Genomic DNA, 20,018 nt, shown 5'->3' with positions numbered 1-20,018 from the left:
CATAGGCTGCTTTCATGTTGGTTTTTGTCGTAATATCACAGTCGCCGCTGCCCCTCCCTTTGATACTGAGAACTGAGGGTATATACTGTATGAGCAAATGTGTGTGTGTTCATGCATGTTTGTGCCTGTCTGTCTGACCTTCCTGCTGTGCCTTTTTTGTTTATGATTGGTGGTGTTAGTGCCAACCTTCTTCTAATCCATCACCCAGCAGCCACAGGCCTGAGCTGTGATTGGACGCAAGACACACTTCCTCCTGCGACTATGATCTGTCGCCCAAAGCTTGATTCATACAGCCTCTGACAAGGCTACAGTGTGGCACAATATCTCTCTCTCTCTCTCTCTCACACACACACACACACATACACAGGTCTGTGTTTGGATGAATTTACTATTTTGACCTATGCCAAAACAGAAATGCATCCCACAGCACTGCACCAGCCTCGCTTCGACCTTCGAGTCTAATAACACAAATTAAATTATGATGTGATCTGAAGTATAGGCACGCAATATGTGCGTACAACAGCAGAAAAAGACAAATACAGACTCTTTATACTGGAGACAAAGCCCATCTTGCCACAACATATTTAGGCCTGCATGTATAAGAGACAGTTCACATCCTGTCGGTGTGACAGGCCCATTTATTTTCCCTTCCTCAGAGGGACCATATCTCCTGTGGCCAGCCAGTGTACGCACGGCTGTAGTGGAACTGCCATCACATCACAGCTGTCCGCAACACACACTCTCACACACACAATAAACACATACTACATGCCAGCACACCACCTCTCCCTAAGGCCACAGAACCTGCATGTCCTAGCTATTACCAATGCTGATAACTCTCCCTGCTTCTGCTCTATCTGCATCCCAGTCCTTCAGAGAGCTTGACCACTTTCTATTTCTGTCACAACCCCGCTGCTGTGCCTGGCCATAGCTGATACACCCTCAGACACACGGCTCTAGGCTCCTCAGAGACTGTGGGACTACTGAGAAGGGCAGCTAGATGGATAGAGAAGTCTTTTTCAGAGGGTGATTAAAACTTAGGTTGTCCATTAGCTAACACAATTAGAGAGACCTCAGAGCAGGTCCAGACGGATGCAGGGTTACAGTATGCTCAGTGTTCCAATGCTCTGTCCATCTTTGTAGTCTCCCTCCTCCTTTTTCACACATTTTCTCCCTCTCCATCTGGACAGTCATGTCGTGGCTGATAAATGAACTTCAGCCACGGTTGCCATCTGATTCCCTCTGAAAGATTGTCTGAGATGGCACTAAGGAGGCCCATCTTTCATGCCAAATAGTGCTTATTTAGGGGGTAGGGAAATCAGTGATGTTTGTATGAATGTTCATTTGTAGAGGACTGATCTTCATCCTCGTTGATGGGTATCTCTGGGGAAGGTCCACAGGTTTCCTTTCACACCACCCACTGCTTTACATTAGCTATTGGCTTTTCTGCCTTTTTTGTATGGATATGATATGTTTGTATTCCTTCATCATACAGCACAGCACTGTGTGTGCGTGAGAGACAGGGGGTCACATTCCTGCCTGACATACATCACTCCGCTAATGGCTCTATTAGCACACCCTCCGAGGCCTCTAATGAAAAATGTGTATTGTTTAGTGCAAATATGCATGATAATAAGCTGCTAAATCATTCATAACATTAACTTTGAACGACATTGTCTCTGATGGCTGCCGCACGCCATTCTAGCACTTTGTCACCTGCATGTAATGCAGCGTTGGAGAGCCCTGAGCGTGATGGTTGATCAGATGCTCCCTTGGTAGATTGTTTCTAATCTGGCCAAGGTGTTGGGTTCATCATTGGACCCATTCATCTTCCACCATGCCAGCGCCTCCAGGCTCTCTGGGGGCCGGTGTGGCCAATCGCGCTGAGGGATGAGCACAGATTTACGGGGTGACACGTGCCATTTTGGACGGAGGCGAGGTGAGGGAAGGCAGCCCAGGAGTAATTGACCTGTCAGTATTCTGCTGTGGTGCCGCTCTCCTGCCAGCCACTGCGGAAATGAGAAAACATTATTTTTAAAACGTTATTTCCAGTTTGGCCAACTGTTATTTATTTTTCCTCTGTTAGCCCTTGTGGGGTCAGAAGATTGTTGCCATCAGAATAACAACAGAGTGAGGTTTATGAAAGCTTGGCTTGTCCTCTTTCTATCCACTCTCTGTCTACCTGTGGACAGAGCCAATTCATTTAGATGTGCCTCGCTCTAAAGCTCCCCTCTGATCCTTACATACTGGCTTTAGTTTCATCTGGCTGATCGATGGAATCGGTCAATATGTTTACAGAGACCATGGTTCCTTCTCGCGAAATGCATTTTTTTCATATTTCCTTCTCGTCTGTGTTTCATCCTATAAGCTCATTGACCCGCGTGCCATCCTGGCTTGGTCTGTGTTGGAATCTTAGCTTTAGAACACTTGCCTGACTGTGCCTGACTGTCTTTCCACAAATCAATACCAGTATAGTCTGTGCAAATCCACCGGGCTGGAACAAAGGATATATTAGATATTAAATCAGAGTGAAATGTTGAAGAAAGGCCATGGCCATGTCAGACCTGCCCTGATCTTCATGTAAATCCCCCTATAATGAGACATCTTGACAGACTTCAGCCACCTGTGCCATTCCCCAAGCATAGCATTCCTCAGAAAGGAATGTGTGTGTGTCTGTTTTTTGCGATTTGCACTTGCGCGTACATATTAATGAGCTCCTGTTCAAACAAATTCAGATGTGCAATACTGTTGTGCTTCCCACATTTCTTGTTTGTAAGGATTAAATGTTCTTCTGCAGAATAGCGTGTTTGGTTGTTGACCTGGTTATTTTGTGCCTCCTCTTTCAGCTCCCAGCGCTCCTCCTCAGCAGGTAACAGTCCTGACTGTGGGAAACCAGAACAGCACATCCATTAGCATCTCCTGGGACCCGCCTCCACCAGACCACCAGAACGGCATCATACAAGAGTACAAGGTTTGTCCCAGCGAATCAGCACTGATTCTTGTGTAACTCATCCAAAGCCAAGTGGAATCAACCACCTCTCTATTTTTTCCCCTCTCTGCTTCAGATATGGTGTCTAGGGAATGAGACACGTTTCCATGTAAATAAGACGGTGGATGCAGCCATACGCTCAGTGGTGGTGGGCGGGCTGCAGGTGGGAGTGGTGTACCGGGTGGAAGTGGCTGCCAGCACAAGCGCAGGAGTTGGAGTCAAGAGCGAACCTCAGTCTATTATCATCGGTAAGATGGCCTGATAAAAAGCATTCACAACTTTTCAACCTCCAGTTTGAGTTTTTCCCTTCGCTAACATCAGTGTTCACAAAAAATAATGATGAATGTGAGTGTTAGTGGATGATTTCAGCAAAAGAACAAATAGTGTGAATATTTTCTTTAAATACTAGGAACTGCCGAATGGATGATATTGTTCAAATACTGCTATTTTGATATGTGGCCTGACTACATATGATTTATGTGGAGCTGAAGCAGATTGTGCCTGATTTGACCCATAACTGATGGCTTGGCCTGTAGCATGTTCTTATTTCCCCAGTGTCACTCACATAATCCATCTGTGAGAGCAGAGCCCCAAGCTTGCAGTTATAATATATTGTGTGTTTGCCTGTCTGTGGATGTGTGAATGGGCGTGCGTGTATATGTGGTTACACACTAATATGAAGATGAAGAGCACTGGTGCAACTTTGCATGCATGCACATATGATATTTATCTTTATGAATGTGCATTTCTTCCTGTCGGTGTGTGGGAAGATCTGTTTGTGCTCTTATCAACCTCCAAGAAATACTGTCATGCAGGCTTGTCAGGGTGAGCTGCGATTGGAGATCAATACAGGCTAGGATCCTTTCATTTCACATGGTGTGTTTTACCAGCAATGGAGTGAATTAGGGGCTGAGCTAAGCAAACAACCTGCTTACCTGGAGGTTTGTTATAAGCTTTTAGGCTTTGTCTTTTTCAGTCTGTACATTATATTTCACTGCACATCCTTCAGATCTGTGTCCTGCTATCTTGGTCAATATCCCAGATATAACTCATCAGATCTACTTTCTTTGAGCTTAATCTAGCCGTAACCCTGTCTTGATGTATCTATAGGTGTTTTTTCCACACACCAAGTGGATCATTCTCAAGTCCTCCAGTGTCACATGGCCGATTGTTTTAACTTTAACCTTGAAACAGCATGTGTTATTTCCTGTTTGTCTCCAGTAACCGTCCGCCCAGCAACGCTTTTAATGTTGCCTGTTTATTCCCATGCCCTCAGGTAAGGAGTTTCGGGACGTGATTATACACGGAAACCGGAACAATAGCATCACAGAACAGATCACTGATGTGGTGAAACAGCCTGCTTTTATCGCCGGTATCGGAGGGGCCTGCTGGGTCATCCTCATGGGCTTCAGCATCTGGCTCTACTGGAGGAGAAAGAAGAGAAAGGGCCTGAGCAACTACGCAGGTTAGGCTGATCATAATCTCATAGTCACCTATGCAAATTTAAACTGACATTCTGCCCCCCGAGCCTGAGCAAACAATGAAAAACTCTTGTACGATTCAACATTCTTTCTCTCTAAAGCAACTACAATTTCGTCTTTCAGTCTTAATTAGCACAGTCTTGATGTAGAAGTTGCTAGCAGTGAGGTTGCAGTGGCTACAGTGTTAAAGCTCAACAGGGAGACAGATGTCAGTGGGAGTCATTTCCAGAGGGCTACAGTTTTTGACAAATCCACCCACGGTGTTGGTTAATAGCCCAGGGTGGTCGAGCTGAGTGGGCAGACTGGACTCTGCTGGTCACTGAAGCTGGAGTTCGTCCAGCTCTCCTCCCACACGCGACCCTGACATCTTACTGAATGACCCCCAGTCAATACTAGCAACCACCAAGTCCACACACACTGCCAAGGGTACAAGATTCAATTAGAGAGCACAAAATGCTAATGAACATGACACATTAGTGCAGCACAATATTCTCACATTAGCTCTCGCCATATTAGAAATAAATTCAGGAGAAATACATATTCATGTAGCAGTTTTTTCTTATTTTTAGCAAGTCAAAAAGAGCATGTGGCAGCTGCTGTAAGCTGGCTTGGTTAATTTGCTCCTCATTTCTGTTTGTTACATTTATGTGTCTGTGTGTTCTTTGGTTTGTGCCACCGTCTCTACACCTCTGTAGCCTCTGAGCTGGCTGCTTTCCTGGCTGTCGCTCTGCACGCCGGGTGACGATGCGGTCCCCCATTCTCCGACCCTCACGCCTCTCGGCTTGACCCCGTCCCCAGCGTGCAGATACCCCCAAAGCACCGCTTATCTCTGCAGGCTTTTAACACACAACTTCTTTGTCTTCTTGTTTTGCAGTTCAGTCCTTCACCTTCACCCCTGCAGGTACTGTTCATTTGTCCCGTCTCCTCACTCCACCTCAACGCAGATTCATCTCCTGCCCCCCTTATCTTGCTTGGATTGTCAGACTGATGGTCGTGGCTAATGCAAATCCAAACTTCATAACCATGAAGGCAATTTAACCAACTAGAGAAGCAAATTAACAAAGAAATGTGGATTTGCTATTGGCCACGACCAGAGCCCAGCAAACTTAAGCCCTTATTCCTGCCCAACCTCCAGCCTTATTTACATATTGTGTTGTATTTTTGTGTGTGTGTGTTGTGGCTACCTGATTTTGAATGACGTTTCATCCTGTCTTGTGTATCTTTTTTCGTGGTGCAGGGTGAGACTGTCCATTTCCCTCTTCCACCAATAATCTGATTCATCTTTGTTTTCTTTTTAAGACTCGGATCGTGTTGTAATTTACATATCTGTTCTCCATAGGTGTCAGTTAGGCAGCTGCCGGGTGTGTTTGATTTTTTTTCCCCCTTTTCCTTCCATTTACTTTTTTTGTTCTTCACTAGATTTCCCTCACCGCTCTGGCTCCCTTGGCTAAATTTCTTTTGTTTATTGGTAAACTAGAGCCATTTTGAATGGTGCAACAGTGTTATTTTCTCACCGTCTGTCCTCTGCGTGGCACCAGCACAGTACAAATTATCTATCTGACTGTCTGTGGATGGAGTGGATTGAGAAAACAGATGCTTATCAAAGACACTGTGTACTTGAATCTAAGGAGAAAGTTAAAAAAGGCATTACTGATAAAAATGTAAATCATGCCCAGAGGCCTCTGTACTGTACAATATCAGTGTATCTGATAGCTGTGGTACAACAAGTCAGGGGTCAGCACAGTGCCCTTCCCTCTGTTTCCTGGATTTACTGACAGCCTTAAATAATACAGTTTTTGGTAAAGTATACATGTAGCCTTGGAGTCCCTGTGGAGCCTACAGCCAAAAACCCAATTAACTCTGGCCTTTCCACAACAGCTGTAACAACAGATTATGGAACACATTAATATATTAGTGAAACCTGCCTGGTTTTAAATTGCAAGCACACCTCAGAGAAGCCAGAGAGGAAGCAGGTTATCTCACTAAAAGAGTTCTGAGTGGAAAGCACAAAACAAGGTCAAATGCAGCAGAGATTATAGAGTTAGAGTGAGGTGATATTTAGAACACGAGCCAGAGTGCTGCTGAAGAGTCTCACAGTGCTGCTCTTCTCTGTATTGACAATTAGTTGATGTATCGAGAGTGTCCTGTCTCAGCCTCCTAAAGCCGTCAGTACATGAGAGGTAAATCACTACGCTGTTGAGGCACGCGGCCAGCAGGAAGGAGATTTGATGGAATTTTTATACGCTGATTATGTCCACCCCCCCTTAATGCTTATTAAAGGGGATTAATCTGTATTCATATTGGAGAAAGTGCTTATCTGGAAGACGGAGGCGAGAAGCACAGCTATGCCGCCGTGTCACTCTGGCTAACATAAAAGTATTCCACAGCAGCACAGAAATGTGCCTGAGCACAGATAGGGACTTCAGAGGCCTCCCCGCTGCACAGCCTCCCCTCAACTCCACCTCCTTCTCCTGTCAGTCCTCTCTCAAACGACAGAGAATTCTCTAATGCAAGTTTGTTGGTGGTGGAACAAAGAGAAATGGCTTTAGCTATGACTGAATAAGGAATGCCAACTCTGTCTCGAGCTGTCAAAGCTATATTTTATTCAGGCAGACCTGCAGTGTTTGTTTTATCTGTGTAAAACTTTTGTGAGCAGTATTTTAATTCCACTCGCTGCTATTCAGCTGCTTAAACCTTAAAGCAGTAAATAAACTATCGACCGCTCCAACGTGCACGCTAGACACATTTTAAATTGTTTCTTTTGTTTAAAATCCTCTAATTCTGTCCATGAGAGAGCAAATTGGATTAAGTGAGCTTAGGTAATGTTGATGATGCATTAAAACATCCTGTTTGCAGCCTTTGTAATTTAATGTGGGAGTTTCCTCTCCGTGTCATCTCAGTTACTACGTCACCCACAGAAAAGCCCCCTCTCTCGCCCATGCCTGGGCTTGTAGTGGAATCAGCCTGAAAGAAACAGAAAAGAGAGGAGGAATGTTCAGCCTCCTTCTCTCTTTAATCTCCATCTGTGGAACAAATGAGCCAAATTACCAACAGCTCTCCTTCTCTCTCTTGAGTAAACCAGCTCTTTTTTTCCCTCATCGGTAAGCGGTGATTTCCAAAACTCTTGCTGCTTCCCTGTGTTTCCTGTGATCTACTGAAGTTCTTACATGCTCAGAACTCTCGATGCTGCTTTGTCATCATGGTCGTTGAACAGAGATGAAACGGATCCTTCACAGCCGTCTCTCACTTTGAGCCATGGAGTTTTACTAGCCGCTGACAAAGAGCGCGGCCCTTGTTCTCTATAGATCACTGTAATGGAACAGGCCCACATGTATGGCTTCTGGGGAGCCCTGCTTGCTGAAGGATCAGTAACTCAGCCTCGACGCTTGCAGATAGAAAACTCAACGTGATTAATGAGCCCTCTGCCTTTTCTAATCATTTTTTGGCTGAGATTTAATCACAAATCTGATAATAACTCAGCAGCAAAATAAGAAAGATGAAATGAGTTTTGCCTCTCATCAGGCATCTTGTCCTTGAGGAACACATGACGTCTCCACTTATGCAAAGCAAAGCAATATGCAATCCTCATCATTGCACTTTTTTTTTAATTTTTATCAAAGGCATTGGACGCAGAGGGACATCTGCATCCCTTAGTGAATCCATCAACTATCTATCTGTGTAAGAAAAAGTGAACAGATGAAGGGCAAACTGGACAATACTAAAAAAGAATGCATCTTAACTGTGGGAATAAATCCTGGTTGTTTACTATGTATTATAAACGAAAACTTAATATCTGGCTTTGTCTTTTTTCCTCCATCTTTTTTCTCTGTCTTTCATTCCTGACTTTAGTGACATTCCAGAGAGTTGATGGTGGTCTGATGAGCAATGGGAGGTGAGTTACCCACCAGAGACAAAACAATGCTAATCAATTTTTGAGTGTAATATTACAAGGAAATGAAAAAAAAATCTTTCTGCTATCATTATTTCATTTCCTTGTCCTAAGCTTTACATGTCTCAGCACAGCCTTTTCCTCCAGAGTCACGCATCAAGTCAACAGCGAGCTGCTTTTGATTCTAACACTGATAAATGACTGATAGATTGATAGATAACCAATACCTGTTTGTGTGCCTGCCATGCAAACCGGCGTGCAAATATACATTTCTACCACATCTCCGTTCATGCATCGATAGATGAACTCATAAATCTCCTCAGCAGAATTAACAGAAACAATTTAAGCAGAGAGTGCTTTTATTTTGTCATTTATCTTCCGCTGCTGGCTACAGGCAACCCAGAAGCCCTCTGGAGTGATAAATTTGCCTGTCACCTTGCGTGGGCGGCTGGGATCTGAGCACATGTAATAATGTAAAAATAATTACCCAGGGGAGAGATGTGTGGAGGTACCCCGCTTGCACCCCCATACAGCCTGCTCCATTTCAGTGTGTGTTGGTGAACGAGAGAGGGGTTACAGAGACTGGGGCACATCTCAATGACACCAGTTACTGAGCCTTTGTGGGTATTCAAGAGACTCCCTTGAGAATCCCGGGCTTCTGTCTATCTACTGCTTATCACACCTGACTAGGTAAAGCCTCCAGATCTCAAACACTCAACGAGAGATTGCCAACTAAATCTGACCCTGTGTGTCTCTGGGCTTTTGGGAATGTGTCTGTTCTGCAGTCTGGTTGCAGCATTTTTATATTTATGCCTTTATTTTTTTTTCATTTTTTCCCCTTTCTGTGTGCGTACGCTGGATGCCACAACGGACAATTTTGCCTATATTGTTCTGTGAGCTGCCAGCATGCTCTCAATGAATTAGCCACGCTACTTGCTATGCCTTTTCTCATCTACTTTCTGCTGTAGTGTTTTTCCTTCAATTTTCCACATAAGTGGGTCTGATTCTCACCCCAGCGAATGGGATTTGAAATGTCTGTATTTGCGGTCCTCTATATTTGTCATATCTTTAGTCAGTAGCAGCGACTGCCACAATTTTCACAACACTGGAATAGGATGCAGTCTGGAACTCTTATTCTAACATGCGCCTCTGATCCGTTAGTCACTCTAGTGCCATCAAATCCCAGATGTTGCAACTTGCCCATCTGCCCTGAGAGTGAAAATGTGTAGCAGAGTATCAGAGGAAAATGTGTTCATTTGTTACATGAGATGTTTATTGCATTAATTAGACAATAGCAAATGAAGCCGCGTCTGTTTCCAGTTTCTCATTGGCTGCTGCCAAATTGCCCTGACTGAACAATTACACTTAATCGATCACAAAATAAATGATTCATGGAAGATGAATAGGCTGCAGATTGGTAGACCTGCACGATTTGACTTTGGCTGCTCAATTGAAATTGATAAAAGCCGATAAGGGCTCATTCCTTATCCCCCTGCCAATAGGGAGATGGTAATTAGGAGGTAGTAATAACTTCCTATCTTGGCACTGATCAATATTTTAGCAAAGCAGATTCACTCCTATAGGTGGGGAGAATGGGCTGAGCATTGCAGTGAACAGGTTTCACTGACACTGTTGCTATGGAGATTCTTTTACATCCCAGGATCTGAATGCTAAATGACAGCATGTTCCCTGAGAGTTCATCTAGAAAGCAATCTGTGTTTCCCATTGCTCTAAGTGTTAGCAAATGTCTGGACTTTTAATCCAAGTTCCATTCACTCGTCTGCAGGGCCATAAGCACCTGATTTATGAAGTTGCCCTGGAATTAATATCTCTCACTTGGCTTATTTATGAGAAGCTCAGTGTCAGGCATCTTTGGCAGTATTTATGGTTTCCTACCCATCACAAGTAACTGAAATTTCGAACAGGAAGACGAAACGCTCCAAATCAAATTTTATCGGCCAAGGTTACCATCCATCCCAGGCTGGGCAGGGATTAAAAGTTAGGTGTTGACTTTTCATTAGATATATGACCTGGTGTCCAACCCCCGCCTGCACACACACGCACACATGGAAGAAGAAATCAGTCTTATTCTAATTATCCTTAGCAGAAATACTGCTGTGTGATAAATACAAGGACAACACAACAATTTCCACTGTCAGATTCTTGTCTTTCAAATGGTCTTTCTCTCATGGGCTGGGGGAGGACTCGTTGGAGCACACAGGACAAGTGAGACAAATAACGGGACAAAGGCATGTTTTTTTTACTTTAGATGGTGTATATTTGTATTGGAGTCTTGCTATAGTAAACATAATGTCCTCTTCTTTTTCAGCTGCTTGAAATTTTTAGTCTGACAGATGTTAAGCACACAAGAGGCAGAGAGGAGGGGCAGAAAGAGGAGGTGGAGGTGTATAAGGGGAAAATAAAGGAAAATAGGGTTAGGGAAAGATGGTGTGGCGAGAGAGAATGATGGCAGCGGGGGAACATGGCAGCTAGAAACAGAGGTAGGAAGGACGGAGCGAGATGTATTACCCCATAAAAGTGCATCTGTCTGATGCACAGCCATCAATTTGAATGACTTGTCTCCCCCGAGGGCCTGTTTTGGCATTCAGAAACCACAGCGAGGGCTCTTAGCTTGCCAGGGCTGCAGTTCATTTGGACTCCTCTCCTCTGTGGAATGGCTCCTCTCATTAGAACCTGTGGCTGAAGGAGAGACTGTCTGCAGCACGCCCATTACCTGCCCCTGTCCTCAGGGCTTGACTCTCTCCCGGTCCCTCAGAGCCAACACACCAACACACTGGAGCAAAGACAAAAAACCCCATCAGGAATGCCTGACTGCTAACTACCGTGCTCCGCAGCCTCTCAGAGCGCACATATGTATCTTTATTCTGCTATGTACAGCACTGCCGGGTGCTGACAGCAGGGCATGCTGTGCTTCTGAGAAGACAACGCCATCCATTTCATCACATGTGGAGCTTGTCTGACCATTGCAGGGTGTGATTTCTCAGGGAAAGATGAATAAAATCAAAGTACTTGTAATACTTTTGTTTGCTTAAAATGTGTTTGTTTCCTTCCTCTACTGAGCTAAACTAGTGATTGTATATTCTTAAATTTTCTTTGGAATTTAATCAATTTCAATGCAAAGTGGGGCATGACGTATCAATTAAGTGCCACATTAACAAAGGCATTTAATGCCATCTCTCATTCTCATTTAACACCATCTGTGTTACCCATGGTAACAAGCTTCAGACGTGATTGTACAGTAAAGTGGCCCTAATGGCCTCCCAGCAGTCACCCATGACAGGTTAAAGTCTTAATGGCTGCTTTTTATGGGTCTAACCCCCTCAGGAGGGACACAACACCTGTTAAATGGAGCTGCCCTCTCCCATATGCAGGCATCCCACAAGTGGGTCAGGGCAGCATGGTGGGGCTCGAACTGAGGTTTGACGTCTCATCAAATAAGATTTAGAATGTCTGGACATCACCACAAGGGGTTGATGGGAAAAACACAGCAGAATGAACAAGATATTAATGAATAAGGAAGCAGTATACATGTGGGTGCACATGTGTGCTGAGAGCAAATGCATGCATTAGTGTCTCCACAGTGTGATTTTGCATTAATAACTCAGGGAATGTGACAAAGACACAGCAGGAGGAACAGAGAGATAAAGGGCTGTGTCTGCCTGAAGGAATTCCAACTTTGTGGGAGAAGAAATTTATCCGTACAGTATTTTCCCCTATCTCGGAAGTGTTTCATTAGCCCCAGTGGGTTACAGCAAGCTTATCTCACGCAAACACACATTCTTGTGTAAGAACTAACATTTAAACATATGTTGGATTATTTTTTACCTTCTTATTGTCTTGTGCTTGTGCTGATTGGTGTCATGTTTTTTGTTTATTATTTCTGAATCCAGTAATATAATGCAGAATTAAACCATGCATAGTAATGTACAAAGAATCTTTAGTATTTATGTAATATCACAGCTTATGTTTGATATGTGTTTCTGCCTAGCCGGCCGGGCCTGCTGAATGCCAGTGACCCAGGCTACCCCTGGTTAGCGGACTCTTGGCCAGCCACCAGCCTGCCTGTCAACAGCAGCTCCGGGGGACCCAATGACCTGAGTAACTTTGGCCGAGGAGGTGAGTGTCCCGGTGCTCTCCCCAGTGCTGTGACAAAGGCGCCACAAGAGATGAACGACGATGGCCTGCCTTCCTTTCTGTTCTACAGACGCTGCTGTTGTTCATCACGCACATATATGCATGCATATATGCATATTCCTTGTGTGTTTGGGTGTATATTTATATATCACAGCAGAGGACAGCTAGAGCATTAACAGCAGGGCCTCCACTGTCACCAGGCTGAGTAATGGCAAATAATCCAGCCTGGTGTCATGGCCCATACCTCAGAGCAAGAGAATGTGAGGGGAGAGACGGGCAGAGGAGCAGGGGGTGGATGGGTGTTTGAAAGGATGGTCTTGAGCAGCCAGTCGTGAAGGACAGGCGCAGCTTGACTGGCGCAGATGCGGACACTTCCGCCACGGCTCTACATCATCTCCCCTTCACTGGGCATGCAAACCATGCACTACGGAGAAAGCCTGCTCGCTGTTTCCCGAGCTCCCCCTCTCTCTCTCCCACTCTTCCTCTGTCATCACACACACATGCAGAGCAGCAGCATGATCCCTCATGTATATGAACAGAGAAATGAGTAGAGTGAGATATCCACACATTTGGAGGAGAATGAGCTGAACCTGTTAAATGCTGTTTCTTAAGACTTGAGCTAAACTGAAAAACCCAGACTGTGATTCCAAAACACTCCAGGACCGCATGAACTTGAATCCCAGGTCACTCAAGGTCTGATGTACAAAGATTGTGCTCTTCTCTTTATATTAGAGGACAACAAATCTCCTCTCTTCCTCTTTTCCAGATCTCCCCACTGGGCAAGGGGATAAGACGGGCACCATGCTCTCCGACGGAGCCATCTACAGCAGCATAGACTTCACAACCAAAGCCAACTACAACAGCCCTGGCCAAACATCCCAGGCCACTCCCTATGCCACCACCCAGATCCTCCACTCCAGCAGCATCCACGAGCTGGCCGTGGACCTGCCCGAGGCCCAGTGGAAGGCCTCGCTCCAAGCCAAGCAGGAGATGGCCAGCCTGGGGTACTCCCTGCCTGACAAGAACTCCTGCAACAACAGTAAGTCACAGTGAGACAGTGAGTGGGCTCACGGCAGTCTGTGGGGATGCTGTTGCCTTCACAAGTGTTTTTAGAGTATGTATGATAGTGAATTAACCGAGATCAAGCCACTAATTTACAGTTGCAACAAGATGGCTATTCAGAATTTAAACTTTTCCACCAAAAGTATTTGAAGCCTTTCCAAACCCACTGTGGTTGGGAGGAGTTTGTCTTAAAAAGAGTCGTTTTCCCCCAGCAGACATCCTCTTGGTTTCACTCCAAGGTTGAATAAACATCTCACGAAGGAATAGTACAGTTGTTGCCAGGTGTTCACGGTGGTACCACTCCTCCTTCAGGTTCAGAGTAATTGCCAGTCCATTTTAGCTTGACTAATATTTAAGAAAATAATCCAAATTAATTACCTTGGATTTGATGCAGGATTTTTTAAAGCCGGAGTTTCATACTTAAGGTGTAATAAGTGTTCTCGGCTGTGTTCTTATACATATTTATGATCTCGTTTTCCAACAGTCTAAAACTGATTAATTGTAGTTTTTACATATTTCTCTTTGGCATTATTTTAAGAGGTATGATTTTGTATGATTATATCTCTCTAAGGGGGGACAAATATTGAATTAAAATCTCCACTATTGACTCGTTCATCCAATTTCATGAATTGAAAAGACTTTTGTGAAAGATTAGTGCTATGTTTTTCATATCAACAACAAATCAGATTTGTCCTGCGAATGTATTGTCTGTTGCACACAAATCAAAGTGAATGAGAGGTTGAACAAGTGCTCCCTGTTGAATGTATGAATCCTGAATATGTCCTGCTTGCTCAATGCTCTAACTGCATGTTTGCATGTGCTTGTGCTAACTGCCAAACACCTGATGCCACTGTGATTTTTGCCCTTTAACCCCCACTGTAGCCCTCCTTTTCATTCCTGACTACCGATTGGCCGAAGGATTGTCTAATAGAATACCACACAACCAATCACAAGATTTCAGCACCACCAGCTCTCACAACAGCTCAGAGCGAAGCGGCAGTCTCTCAGGTTGGTTTACGCAGAAGAGAATCTTATAAAGTACGCTGGGACTCTCTCTGGGGTTCTGCCGCTTGACTTTATGATTGACTGATGTCTTAATTGCTTTATTGATCTGTTATTTGCATGTACTAACCTGACATCAAAGAGATTTTTTATGAACACAGTCCCTCTACCTCACCAGAGATGCTCTGCTCACTCAGTTCCCACTGCTTACAGTTTATTACATGTGTGTACTCTAATTTTCTTTTTTATTTCTATGGGGTTCTGAGTACAATAGCTACTACTGTATGCAGCCATGTTGTGATATTGGATAGGAGTCGACAGCTTTTTGGAGCATAAAGAAACAGGGCATTTAAATCAGAGAGAAAGAATAATACTATGATCTCAGGACAGGATATGGCTGCAAGTGCTAATGCTGGGTTTCTGCCATCGCTGCTGGTCCTCGTAAAGGCTTTGTCTCTCACTGTGTGAGTGAGCAGACGGGAATAGGGGCAAAGGGAGTCTTTCAGACAGAGTAGACGATACACACACACACACACACCATTAGAGATGCTTGGCTGGGTAAAGTGGCAAAAATACCTCCCTTTTTCCCTCTTCTCCTAATGGTGGCTGACTACACTAAAACCCATGTTCAGAGAATTACAATGTCATTTATAGGACACCAAGGCAGCCCTCTGCCTGCCTCCCCTCCACTCTCCTCTTTTATCTAGTTACAAGCCACTGCTTTAACTGGTCTCTAATTCAATGCTCTGGCACACAGTGGGCTGGAAAGAAGGATGTGAAGTGGCCATGCCTTACAGGCAGATTCTTCCCATAGACACGAAGGTTACTGAGGGCCCGGACTGGGCTTGGCACATGCTGTTATAATTTCATGAGATGAGGAGGAAACATAATTAACAAAAAAGATCCCTGCACAGTATAATATGTCAGAAAATATGCTTCGAAAGAGTGGCTCAACATGTTGGGAAATACGTTTCTTGCTGAGAGTTAGATAAGGAGATCGATAACACTGTCGCCTCTATACACTAAATAAGCTACAGCTGGCAGCCTGTTAGCTTAGCTTAGCATCAAGACTGGAAGTTGGGGGAAACCACAAGCCTGGCTCTGTCCAAAGGTAACAAAATCCACCTACCAGCACTTAACCTCCTGTAAAACCACAGTTTTTGTACGGATTGAAAAAACAAGATGTAACAGAAATGACTGAACTTTAACCACTGGTTCATTTTGTTATGGTTGGACAGAGTCAGGCTAGTCCCAGGCTTTCTTCTAAGCTAAGCTAAATCTTCTCATCTGACTCTGGGCAGGAAAGTAAATAGGGGTTTTTAACAAAATGTTGAACTATTTCTTGAATCAGGTTTTCAGTAAGTTCAGTTCAGTAAATAAGAAAGAATATTGATGCATTTGATGTACAGTGAAAAATACATTGTTTTAAGAAGTCACCTCAGTCTGTGTCCTTCCACCCACCCTTACATAGCAGTCCATATCAAAATATACAATTACAGTAATGTATACTGTATGCATCTTTAATGGTAACAAATATCTAAATAAGACTATATATTTAACTAGAGATACTTAACAAGAGATAAGCACTAAGAGGAGTCTCTGACTATATTTTTATCCTATACTCTATAGCAGGCATGTCCAAACTATTCCATAAAGGGCCGTGTGGCTGCAGGTTTTCGTTCCAACCAAGGAGGAGCACACCAGCTTAATTAGCTGATCTCAGTCTTCAGCTGATAACTCAGTGATCCCTTGATGTTGATTGGTTGGCCTGGTGTGCTTCTCCTTGGTTGGAATGAAAACCTGCAGCCACATGGCCCTTTGTGGAATAGTTTGGACATGCCTGCTCTATAGTATATACTGTATATCTTACAACAGTGATGGGAATCTGTACAAGCCAAAATTTGATTCAGACTTCACCCAAAGCAAACTCAGCATTTGAACAGGGGACAAGTCGAAGCTCCAGTGTCTTGCTCTCCCTCGGAGGAGATGGAAGGAATAAAGGATGTCAGGTCTGAAGGAGGAGAGCAGGATGAAAAGGAACAGAAATAGAGCAGCTTTCATGGCAGGATGGATCTCCACTGGGGACGTGAAGCTGCTCATTAAAACCTTTCTTAGTGTAGGGGAGAAAGAGGTAGCTGGTGTTTTCTGGGTTTTCTGTAGCAGTTTGAGACCCTGAGGGCTCCCGCAGTCCCCTCACACTCTGTGAAGCTCCGGGATGATGGGAAGTCCAAGGTTGTGTGTGACACATTGTGCTCCCACACTCTCCATGTGTGTTGCTTCGCACCTCATTACGTAACATGTTGTGGGTTTTTTTAGCAAAAAAAAAAAAATGATGATACATGACTTTCAGTTATTTTCATGTCCTTTTTGAGACGGTTCTCCCACTCAGAAGTTATATCTGGCTGCATAGTCTTTCTCGAGTCTCTGCTCTGTGGCTTTCCCCCTCAGCACTGACGCACCCAATGAAAACAAAGCAAGCTCAAGGCTATGCAGCCCTACAGTTATAGGCTGGGAGCGCCCAAACCTTGCGTATAAATACCCAACGCTGAATCTATATTTAGTATGAGTTTGCCTTTGAAGAGAGGCCCAGTTTTGTCAGAGGAGATGGGTTCGCTGTGTAATTCCTGTATAGCTCCTAGCCACAGCCTCGCTCTGTATTTTTCATATTTGGGGTGAGCTGTTGTAATTCCAGTGCCAGACCATCCTTCCCTAGAAGAGGCTCATTTACAATATTGATAGCTGGTGTTGTGTGGATGGACTAAGGATGATTGAACAATCACGTCAGCTCACCATTTATTGGTAAAAGTTAAGCGTCGCCCAGAGGTACGATTAGGAAACCCAATTACTTTCAGACTATACTTACACTGTGGTGCGCCTGCCTTGGGCTTACAGTTGTTTCTTTTATTACTTCCATTCTTTATTAATCTTATTCTGACACCTCTTCTGTCTCCTCAAGCCTGATATTTCCTCCCCTGCCCCAGCATTTTTTGTTTTCCTTGTTGGTAAAAGACTTATAATGGCAACATTATCAGACTTTTCTGGACTTAAAACATTTTGCACATTTTTTTTTATTATTTCTCTGCCATCTGGCTTCCATGAAAATCAATAGCAATGCACCTCATTGCTTCTGTACTGTGTGTGTCTTTCGATGACAGTGATGTACTTTTTGCTGTGCCTCAGTCAAGGCAGTTTATTAGATTACATTGGAGTGCATGATGTTACATTGCACAAGATGCAGTATTGGCAGCTTTTTTGTGGCACTGGGAAAAGTGATTACAGGCCTTTGGCAGCGAAGGCTAACCAACAGATGACAGATACAAATGTGTTCAAGAGAGTTTCTCAAAGATGGCTGTCACTAGTCTATGTGGCTGGTGACGTCAGTTTGAGGTATTTCCTGGATTGAGATTTAAGAGGCTCTTCAGCCTACCACAGATGGATTTATATGCGCAAATACTGTACAGTATGTCTTCCTAGTTCCCTCTCATGTGCACATCTAAGAAACATGAGAGAGCAGTTATATATTAATAAATCTCCATGCTCAAAAATTAATGCTATAGGATGGGATTACACAACATGGAGATGCTATGCAGTATGATAGACTGGCTAAAAATAGTGAGACAATATGGGATGTAAGAAGGCCAAAACTTGATTGTGCATACGTTAATTTTAGTGTCTGCCATGACAAAGTATAGATTTTGTACTGAATTGAGGTACTACTCACTCTTAGCATGAAGTAGGGATCCACTCACCATTTTCATTGTTTAAGAAGCATTTTAAAATCATTATTGTGTGTTTTTAGTCTCATGATCCTGAATGTTACTTGTATTGAGAGGTGAAAAAGTTGTGATTATTATTGATTTGCCTCATCAATGTACAAACTTAACGTCACAATTTACCACTGCAAGACACCTTACGCCCAGTAGATCAAACAGGTGTTACTTATCTCAGCTTTCTACATGAATGAATCATGTCTTTTTGTCATACTTCCTTATCCATGTATTGTAGCAATGATGTTCAGAATATGTGTCATGTAGCTATACTACCATTTATTAGTTGCTTTTAAACTATATTTTGATATATTAGGCAGCCATGAAATATCAGATATTGATTGATCATTTTGTTAACAGAAATAAGTCTGCAATTTTAGGTTAAGGTCATTTATTGCAGCAAAAATGCAGATCACCCCCTGGTTCAGCTTCTCACTTGTGACAATACGCTGCTTGTGTTTGTCTTTTTTGATAGTAAACTGAATATCTTTAGGTTAAGGAAATTGTGACTTTTTTTTACTGAATATGTAGTTTGTGTTTTTGTTGATAAGCTTCAGAATAAGAGAACTAGAATATGAGTTTATTTTCCACCAGTTTCCACTGTGTGTACACTGTATACACTTCAACTCAAAAACACATTTGGGCTTGAAGTCAAATGTGTTTTGGGGAAAAAAGATCTTTCTTGCACAGTGATCAAATCGTATAAAAGCCGGTATTGACCTGGCTGGCAGATTTATAAAGATGGATGGGACAGAGGAGAATCTGGTGTTGGAGGGATATGAGTTGAAATGGATGGGGTTAGCGGCTCTCCGGTGTAATAAAAGAAATGAAAGTAGTAATAGACTCTCAGTGAATTCCATTAGGGACACACTGACACTACACAAGCCATTCATTATGATGATGCTGCGAAGTGAGATATTTCATTGTGGAACCCAAAGCCCAGTGTTAAAGGGGACACTGAGGGATGGGTGGAGCACAAAGGTCTGCCTCTGCCTCGTTTACTGCCGTTCTCTCCTGTTTCTATGGAGATTCGAGTCTTTTCAGCCAATTAATCAATGGAAGCATGCTTTTCATCAGGCAACCTTGAGCTTTTCAGCATAAGCACTGACAGGCAGGAGCCCATTGAAATGTTGTGTTTGAAATTTTGTATGACTTTCCAAGGGTGTGTTGAAACCGAGTCCAACAGGATCTGTAGCGTGTTTGAATTCAGTTGAGCTTCTTTAAATTACTCCTTTATCACTGCAAAAGCAGCAACTGTAATTTCTGATGCTGTCCCACTTCTGTTTTAGTTTTTAACTGATTTTCTTTTACAATCTAATTTTCAATGACTGTGGCTCTTAAATGCATCGCTTGATTTTGTAGGTGGGAAGGGAGGAAAGAAGAAGAAGACCAAGGCGGGCTCCAAACCCTGTAAAGCCAATGGGTCCAACTGGGCCAATGTTCCCCTGCCCCCTCCCCCTGTACACCCCCTCCCTGGCACTGAGATGGACCATTATCCCAATGAGCATCATGACGGAGGAGGGTATGTCTGCAAGCTATGTCAACAAACATGAATACATTGTTCAGATATGAGCAAATAATGCGTTCTATACATATATGACAATGATATTGTTGCTGTAATATTTATTTTTTTCTTCAGTGCAGGATTAAGCTTTTTCCCTCATGATCAGATG

At 43.6% G+C, this 20,018-nt stretch overlaps 1 protein-coding gene across 1 annotated transcript in view; it reads left to right on the top strand.

The window, feature by feature from the left end:
- The window catches only part of robo2 (roundabout, axon guidance receptor, homolog 2 (Drosophila)), a 151,271-nt gene that overhangs the window by 117,000 nt on the left and 14,253 nt on the right, over positions 1 to 20,018 (top strand). Inside the window, exons 16-22 of the mRNA XM_041941398.1 lie at positions 2,847 to 2,971; positions 3,066 to 3,237; positions 4,266 to 4,454; positions 8,320 to 8,362; positions 12,369 to 12,508; positions 13,281 to 13,553; positions 19,708 to 19,867. Coding sequence (XP_041797332.1) covers positions 2,847 to 2,971; positions 3,066 to 3,237; positions 4,266 to 4,454; positions 8,320 to 8,362; positions 12,369 to 12,508; positions 13,281 to 13,553; positions 19,708 to 19,867 — 1,102 coding nt within the window. The remainder of the gene's footprint in view (positions 1 to 2,846; positions 2,972 to 3,065; positions 3,238 to 4,265; positions 4,455 to 8,319; positions 8,363 to 12,368; positions 12,509 to 13,280; positions 13,554 to 19,707; positions 19,868 to 20,018) is intronic.

The sequence above is a fragment of the Chelmon rostratus genome, chromosome 7 (genome assembly GCF_017976325.1).
Source record: "Chelmon rostratus isolate fCheRos1 chromosome 7, fCheRos1.pri, whole genome shotgun sequence".
Taxonomy (NCBI): Eukaryota; Metazoa; Chordata; class Actinopteri; order Chaetodontiformes; family Chaetodontidae; genus Chelmon; species Chelmon rostratus.
This window is presented reverse-complemented; position numbering and strand designations above follow the sequence as displayed.